This window comes from Coffea arabica, chromosome 2e (genome assembly GCF_036785885.1).
Source record: "Coffea arabica cultivar ET-39 chromosome 2e, Coffea Arabica ET-39 HiFi, whole genome shotgun sequence".
Taxonomy (NCBI): Eukaryota; Viridiplantae; Streptophyta; class Magnoliopsida; order Gentianales; family Rubiaceae; genus Coffea; species Coffea arabica.
This window is the reverse complement of record NC_092313.1, coordinates 12631295-12640055: the sequence shown is the minus strand read 5'-3', so window position 1 is coordinate 12640055 and position 8761 is coordinate 12631295. Positions and strand designations below refer to the sequence as shown.

The 8761-nt window shown below is 37.2% G+C and overlaps 1 protein-coding gene across 3 annotated transcripts; it reads left to right on the top strand.

Annotated features, from left to right (window-relative positions):
- Nucleotides 1-1332: 1332 nt before the first annotated feature.
- Nucleotides 1333-8129, top strand: LOC113731025 (uncharacterized). Of its 3 annotated transcripts, none has more exons than XM_072079030.1 (4): nt 1333-3935; nt 4275-4490; nt 5069-5563; nt 6084-8129. In XM_072079030.1, exons 1-4 carry the CDS (start codon nt 1824-1826, stop codon nt 7452-7454), a joined length of 4194 nt encoding a protein of 1397 aa, XP_071935131.1. In that variant the 5' UTR covers nt 1333-1823; the 3' UTR covers nt 7455-8129. The 3 variants fall into 3 exon arrangements, with proteins under 3 accessions (XP_071935131.1, XP_027111860.1, XP_027111859.1); XM_027256059.2 differs by having other exon boundaries at nt 4263-4490; nt 5069-5416; XM_027256058.2 differs by having other exon boundaries at nt 4263-4490.
- Nucleotides 8130-8761: the final 632 nt, after the last annotated feature.

Genomic DNA, 8761 nt, shown 5'->3' with positions numbered 1-8761 from the left:
TTTGATGACATTCAAGTTCGATAAAAATTTGTTCAAACTTAGTTTGACAAATAAATAAATAAAATTTTAAATTATTTAAAATAATCAAATAAATTTGAACAGTTGAGTGTAGTGTTCGACCTGATTAGGATCGTTTGAAGTTTGAACCCCTACTCTTAAACAAGAAAAATTACGATAGCATAGTGGAAAATGCATCATAACTATCCAACAAAAGGATCAAATTGTAGTTTTGTAAAATGAAAAAGTTTTTTCTTCCTAAATTCAAATTGGAAGAATGCGATTGAGTGACAGCTGGGCAAAAAAATTGCTAGGTAATTTTTTTGTTGCTTTACCATATTGTAGATTGGTAATTCATCTAAAAGGGAAAAAAAATTAGTAAAATGAATTTAAAGAAGGAAGGAGAGAAAGGAGAAAAGGAAAATAGCACAAATTTTCTCTAAATTCCCAAATTTGTTGGGAGTTTGGCGGAAAAAATTATATGTTTTTAAGTTTATTATATGTACTTTTAGTGTTTTGTTCTTTTGAATTTTATAACTATTACATCTTACTTTTCTATTTCTCTATGCCATCGGAAATAAAAATTATTTCCTAATTTTTCATTCACCCTTTTATCCCTCTTTCTACTTTCTATCTCAACTACAAACCCTTAACCAATGACATAAATTCTCATTTGTCTTCTTTTCTCATCAAAAATTTCCATTGAAATTTTGACAAATTTTGTTTCATATAATGTATTGCTCGTAACTCATCTCTTTACCTTTGGTTACTAAGAGGAGCAACGAGGCTTACATTAGCTTGAGTTTGGCTCATTAAATAAAAATAGCCAACCCAACCCAATCCATCCACTCCGCCTAGGGACATAATGTTTTACTTGAATGCAAATTGGACTAAATTTGGCCTAAATTTAAAATTTCATTCAAATACGAGTTGAGCCAAGTTAGGCTTAACCTAAAAAAGACCTAACCATTTAAATAAACTTAAATATATGTAACAAATAATTAATAAGTTTAATATTAGTAAAATTTTATAAAAAGAATTATGTATTTGTTAGTAATGGAGTTGTCTTAATCCACTAACTCTTTTATCCTTTTCAAAACACAGTTCAAAACACTCTTATTGTGCATCTAACCATTCAAATTTCGATGTCTTGATTCTTTGTCAAAAAAAAAAAAAATCCGATTCATCACATATTCTATGCTGTTATTTGGAGTCAACACTCATAAAATTAGATTACAGATTGGATTGACTCCTCACATTTAAGTAATCGCACTACATGGCACATTTATCGATAATGGCATTCCAGATTTGGCATTAAAACTCAAAATTCTATTTCTCTCCTGTCGTCCATTCGGTATCTGACACTTGACAAACCTTCCCCACTCCAAATCCCAATCAATACAGGAGGTCCTTGGCGATTCCATTTCCCAAAAATGGTTGAGTTCAGATGCCCGCAAAAATTTCACTTGTGCCATCATAACAAATAGGGTAGGCAGCTTGTACAACAAGAGAATATGTAACAAAGCAGCCTTTCAAGTTTCAGCTTCTGCTCCCGTCCAGCAGAGCAATTTTGCCTGCTTGCTACCTTCAATAGCGTCCTGTTCTTTCTTGTCCTCGACTCCCATTCAAACCTTTCTGACCACAGGTTTTGGCATGAATCGAACTGCTCCGTATTAAAGGCTCCTTAATCCCGCTGCACAAGAGCAGAAAACAAGAGGAAAAAAAAAAGCTCAAAAACTTTACCATTGCCCTGTTGCCCTGTTGGTTTTCGCTTTCCTTCCCCCACCTTTGCTCCTAAACCTTACAGCTTGCAGAAAGTTTCTCAAATGGCGAGGCTGAGAGCCAGGAAGCCACAGAGGGATGCCCCTATTCTTAAAGCCAAAAAACGCAAGAAACCCAAACGCCAAAGAGAAGTCCTTAAAACTAATAATAAGCCAGCTTCTTCTTTGCTCCGATCATCAGACGACCATGAGCAGAATCTTGAGTCCCATCAAAAGCCTTGTTTAGACATCACACTTCCATCACAAATTCTCAGTGATTTTGATCCGAAGAGTTTCTCAAAGACACAGCCCATACAATCCATGCCTTCATCTCCTAAAACTCTTTCTCATCTTGCCATTGTCCCGTTCAACAATCCCAGCTTGAAAGCTGGCACAGTTTCTTCACGGAAGAAGGGAAAGAGCCTAATGACGTGTCACTGGAACAAGAAAAAGATGGAAACTTTGACAAAGCATTTCAACCCCATCCCATTTTCACCCAAAAGAGTGCCGTCTTTAGATATTGCAAGCAACCAAAGTTTGCTCTCAACTTTAGGCCTGTGGGATTTTTTCCATCTTGATTTTGACCAGGAACTCCGAACAGACTTGATAAAAGAGCTCGTTGTGTTCTACAACTCGAAGAGGCATCCGTACTGTAAAAGCTATGTGAATGGTCTGTCAATAACCCTCAGCCGTGGAGCACTGGCGAAAGCTCTGCATTTGCCTCTTAAGAGCCGAAGTCGCCGAAGTCTTGTTGCAAAAGGAGGTGGTGAAGACGGGTTATTAATGCTTTCCGAGGAGGAGGGTCTGTTTCTTGAAGAGATCGTTTGGGGTTGGCTGGTTTTGCAGGATGATGGCTCTATGGTGATAGAGGAGGTTTTAAAGTTTACGAGGTGTGTTAGAGAGAGAATGCTTGAGGAGGTCGATTGGGCAGGGTTGATTTGGTTTATGGTGGAAAGAGAGTTGTCAAAAGGGCAGGATTTGGTTAACTGTTATTATGCCTCTCATATGCAAATTTTGTTGAAGCATCAGCTGCCTAAGTTGTTTGAGAGTGAGGATGTTGAGAACGTTATTGGAGAGGAAGCACATTTGCTAGATGTGCCTGTTGAGAATGTTTTGGGCGAGGAATCAAATTTGCTAGATTTGCAGATGGTTGACGTAGAGGACTCGAGAAATGTTGACAAACAGGTGATTTTCTTTGATGAAGAGTTCAGTAAAGAGAGTGTTGCTAGCGTTGTAAAAGATGCATGGATTACTGAAATTGGGCAGGAAGATGAAAATATTTTGGTGAAGTGTTACAAGAGGAGGACCCAATACTTGGAGAAGTGCAGGAAGGAGAGAAAATTATGCATGGTAGATGATGTGGGGAATACTATTGCTGCACGTGATTGTGAGGGGGAAGAAATAGAGAACCAGCAGAATGATGTTTATCTATTGGATGGAGAATTTGGAAATGAGCAGCAAATTAAAGGCGTAAATCATGATCAGCATGAATATGAACTGCAGAGCATGAATGAGGAAGACGAGAAAGTAGGTGAAAATGCAGATGAGTTAAAGGGTGATGAAATGGATCATCAGCAAGGCAATTTGAGTTGTATGCCTGCCAATGAGAGAAAGGACCTAGAATCCAGTAGTTATGTTGGCATGTTGAAAAATCTGGACAAAGCTAAAGTGTCAACTGAAATTGTATCCAGTGGAATGGATCATTTGAATTGGCGAGAAAGAGACAACCAGCAATTCAATGTAGCTGCAAAACAGGAAAATGGCGAAAGAAAGTCCAGTTTAGAAGTTTCTGAGGAGGGGGTGAAAGATGCTGTTAACATGCTAATGAATGAGGAAACCCATGAGGAGGGGCTTAAAACAGAACAGTTAACAGATTTGACTGTAAGTGGAGTGGATGTTACGGATATCCAAGGAATGGAAAATCAGCAAACGTGTTTGGTCTCAAATCAGGAAAACGGTGAAAAACGTTTTGGTATAGAAGGTTCTTTGGAGGAGGAGCAACACGTACGTGCTGAGAGTATTTTGGATGAACAACATGCCGCCCAAACAGAACCTGGAATTGAATTGACGGTAGTGCAAGGCGAGAAAGAAGTTGAGGAGATGGAAGGGTTGGCAGAAGAGCCATGCAAAGTCGAAACTGATGAATTGCTTGACAACGGAGAAAAAGTAATGCAAAAGGTACAGATTTTCTTTTTCTTTTCCTTTCGTTTCCTTTCTTAAATTAGAAGAACTTGCATGCTTAATCTACGTCTTATAGTAACTCAGGTTCTGTTTCTTTTCCTTTCGTTTCCTTTTTTAAGTATTTGTTTAATATGCTCGCGAAGTATCCTCCCATTACTTTGTTACTCATCTCATCCTATCAATATGTTTTGTTTGTGTAAATATTGGAAACTAAGAAGCATGATATGCTAAAACTTTTTTGGGTCTATGATGGTATACTATTTGTATTCTCCTGCATATATTTTTCTGCAAACAAAAGCATTTAATGTTCTTTTCTTATCGTAGCTCTATATGCAGGTTGATTTATGTGCCGCGAAGCATAATACTTCCCATGAGAATGCTTTGAAGGAGGGAGTGAATCAGGAGGGACATGCCACTCAAACAGAACCTGGAAATGAATGGATGGTGGTGCAAAGAGAAAGAGAAGCTGAGGGGATGGAAGGGTTGGCAAAAGAAGTATGTGAAGCTGAAATCGGTGAATTGCTTGACAAGACAGAAAATGCGATGCAAAATGTATTGGCTTAATTTTTTTTCTTTCCCTTTTTCATTCTTTTATGATTAAATGAATTAATTATATTTCCTTCACGTAAAAGACCTCGAGAACGAAATTGCATGCTTACAGCTTACTCTGTCTATAGAAACTTAACCAGAAATTTGTGTTTCTTTTTAGACATAGGTTCTATTGCAAAATGTAGGAACAAAATGAAATGGTCTCTTATTTCATCTTATTGTAGAGATTCATCAGAAAGCTTCCCAAATCGTGTAAAATATACTGGAGTATCAAGTCAAATTGCTCTTTCAAGTATGTATAAAACATGCTTTGGAATTTTCTTCCCATTTTATTGTTTTACTATGTTTTGTTTGTAAAAATATCAGAAACATCAGAGATGGTGAATTCCCTATGATGAGTTATGGAACATGGACCTAAAGGTTCGGAAAAAAATAATACATGAGAAAGTTTTTGAGAGTTCGAAGCATGATATGCCAAACTTTTTGAGGTTTATGATTAATACGAATATTTTCCTGCATAAAATATGTTATTTTTTATACCCCAGAAAAAGGTACATTTTTATTTCTTGCGATATGTGCAGGTTGATTTAAGTGCCGAGAAGCCTAATATTTTCCATGAGAATGCTTTGGAGGAGGGGGTGAATCAGGAGGAAACGCACTTGCGTGATTCCTTGAAGAGATCTGAAGAAGAAAATATTGAACCAGAATCGATGGATGTGAATGAATTTCTTCGAGCTGATGTGGTTAGTAAGCAGATCACATTGAATGCAAGAACATGTAAAGGTGGAAGTGATCATCATATAGAGACTACAGAGGAGGATATCATATGTTTGGAGCACGAGGAAAATGACAAAAGGGAACAGCAGTTATGCAAAAGTAATGCCTCTGAAGACTCTGTATTACAACAATGTGCTCCAACAAATGTTGAGGTATGCGAAATTCATAAAGGAAAGATTCAAGTTGTGGAAACCAATATTTCAAATGATCTTCCTATGGAAGTGTTGGCAAAAGAAATATGTGAAGCTGAAATTCATAAATTGCTTGACAACAGAGAAAACGTGATGCAAAACATACAGGTTCTTCTTCTTCTTTTTTTGTCAGTTTTGTTTCCTCATTCTTATACCATTAAAATAATGAGTAAATCTTATATACACTGACAGTGTATACACTGTCACTGTTTGATTCATGATGTGTGCAAGAGAGGAATATTTTGAGGATAAAATTGCATGCTCAATGTGAGTCTTATTTGCAACTTGGCTAGAGTTTTTTGTTTCCTTTTACATATAGGTTCCATTCCCAAAATGTATGGTAATAAACTAGTCTCGTAATTTATGTTGTAGTAGTTAGATTGCAGGCATTCGTTAGATTAATATGTGCCAGAGGATATTAATTCAAATAACTCTTTCAAGTATTTATCTTGTCAAAATATGCTTTGGGAATTTCTTCCTTGCATTTAGATTATAACTCATCCTTTTTGTATGTTGTGTTCTAATTCCATTGGAAACACCAGAATGCAGCTGAAGAAAAGTAGTTAAATAAACTTGTGATAAGTGACGGGGAAAGAGTTTATTTTTCTTCTTCTTGCACTATATGCAGGTTGATTTAAAAGCTGACAAGCATGTTATTTTGCAAGAGAATGTTTTGGGGGAGGAAGAGAATCAGGAGGGGATGAATTCCTCTAAGAGTTGTGGAGAAAATGTTGGAGTAGACGCAACAGTTTGGAATGAAATTCTTGGAGCTGATAATGATAATATACAGGTCACATTAAATGCAGAACCGTCCAAGGGTGGAAGTGAATATGTTACAGAAACTAAAAGGGGGGATGTTATGTATTTGGAGCATGAGGAAAATGATAAAAGGAAATTCCAGTTAAGTGAAAGTAACATCTCTGAAAGGCTTGTCTTACAGAATTGTACTCCAGGAGATGTTGAAGTTACTGAAGTACATAAAGAAAAGATTCAAGTTGTGGAAACCAATATTTCTCACGATCCCCCAAGGGAATGCACTTCAATTGAGGACCTTTATTCAGCTCAGGGTGTTCAATCAACTTGTGAAAACGAGATGCGTTTTAGTGCACCCAACAATAATTTCAATCACTCTTTCATAGAACTACCTACCCCGAACTTGGATGTGCAAATTGGAGAACTGATCCCATCTGTTCATACTGAAGCACAGCAAAGTAGGAATGTCCACCCAAGTGCAACTTCTCTAGAAAATTTTGAATCTCAGCCTGATATTGGTATGAATATGGGTGGTTCTTCCTTTGACAATTCGATAAGGAGCGAGATTTGCAGTCTGAATTATAGCCAGTATGAGCATGTGACTGAAAGTCAAAAGAGGGCTAGGAGTGATGATGCCGAAAATAATGAGCCACTGGACCTTGAGTTGTGTACTAGACAGATGGAAGTATGGATGTCAAGATTGAAAAATGCAGCTAAGAAACGAGCTCGGGCAGATGGTGAAATCAGCACAAGGCTGCTAAGGAAAATTGAGGAGCAGAATAAGATCATTGAAGAGCAGAACAAAATGATTCAACAGCATGAGAAATTGAAGAACGAGGAACAGCAAAAGAAACAGAAGGGTATTCGTAGATATGAGCGTGAACTACGTCTCATGCAGGGTGTTCTTTCTGACTACCGGAGGGCTCTGAAAGAGGTAGACAAGTCATATTCCAAGTATAGAGAGCGTTGCCAACTTCCTGAAGAGCCACTTTATATGGATGATCCATGTGGTGGTGGTAAAGTTATCCTGGCAGCAGAGTTTAACAAATTGTCACTCGAAAGCCAAAACAAGGCCACTCAAGTCAGCATTGAAGGCATGATGAAGAACTTCATGCATGAATGGGTTGATAAATTTGAAGAATATTTTATTGAGCTTGATCATCTCTGTCATAGGTTGGAAGACGTAGAAATTTCTGTGTCCTCGTTGAAAGGAAAGGTTTTGAACGCTCAGGATCCTGGAACCTGAAAATGCATTCTGGGCTTCTCAATGCACTGGAGGCTTTTGGTTTCGTTTTAACGTCCAGGTCTTTGACATATCACAGGTGACTTAGTTTCCTGGACATGTCTGATAAGTTGGTTGTTTGTGTTACAGATGGAAGTAGCTTCTTAGTAGTTTAAGCTCTTGTTGTCGAAACCTTAATCAGATTGATGATCCTAAAAGTTCGTGTTACGTGGATACTGGTTCTTAACTCTTTGTCCTGACAATGATAATTAAGTTGATTTTGGCCGTTCAACATGTGATCCTAGATTGAATATCTTACAAGAAATTCATGAATCTGCATTTGAGTGAGTGATGGAGCTAGTTACTTGCTTCTTGTGTGCATTTGTCTATTACAAGAAGTCTCATGGAGCAGGGCTTTCCGGCTTTGCAGATAAGCCGTTAATGTTGAGGCTGTAGTTTTAGCCACACATATTCTTTCTGATGGAAGGCTAAACCTGCAAAATCACGCTCCTTTTCCCTTGATTTATGCTGTATTCCGTTAGTGCACTTAGAAAGAGCTGCATTACTCGTAGCTTGACGATTTGAGGCAGGTATTAACACCTACAACATCTTTGGTAAAAGTAATTGTGTATTCTAATACTAATCTTGCTCTCTAAATTTTCTTGGCAAGAATTGAATTCCCAAGTTTTTTCTCTGTTCTTTACATGGTGCCAATCTTTTTTTTTTTCTTTCTTTCTCCCTAGAAATATTATTCAAACTTTCACTTGTTACGAATTCAAGATGCTACGAATTCAAACTTTCACTTGTTACGAATTTACAGTGTATTTTTTTGTATAAAAATTTTCAAAAACTCTAATCCAAACAGGCTCTAAAGTGCCAACTTGTAATTGGGATGCCAAAAATAAATTGTAATTTGAGGTGTCTTGAATTTTTATTTTTTATTTTTTGCACTACAACAATAACATTTATATAACCTAATCTATATTATTCAATCATAAGGTTTAGAAATTCAACTAGATCAAAAAGGTATTTTGACATCTGTTTTAAATTGTTTCACAAGTAGACGAGATTCGAACCTGCGACCTATAATTTAAAGAAAGATTTAATCTTTTTTGGTGACTCTTGAGCCAAAGGTGGATGGCCAAAATAACTCGATGGTGCCAGGGCACTTACATTTGAGAACATCTGAAGCCGCCATGTATCTGAAATATCGCACTGGGGTCAACAGGCCAAAATCTTCTTTGGTGGTCAAGATTCCGTGGTCCAGCCTTTTTAAGTGTCTTCGTGGAGCTTCATGGTGGCTGAAAAATCTAAACACTTTAGATATCAGC

Coding starts and splice junctions, on each gene's coding strand:
- LOC113731025 (XM_027256058.2), top strand. CDS start 1,824: ATGGCGAGGCTGAGAGCCAGGAAGCCACAGAGGGATGCCCCTATTCTT. Junction 3,936..4,262: donor GAGAAAAAGTAATGCAAAAG/GTACAGATTTTC, acceptor TTCTTATCGTAG/CTCTATATGCAGGTTGATTT. Junction 5,564..6,083: donor ACGTGATGCAAAACATACAG/GTTCTTCTTCTT, acceptor CACTATATGCAG/GTTGATTTAAAAGCTGACAA.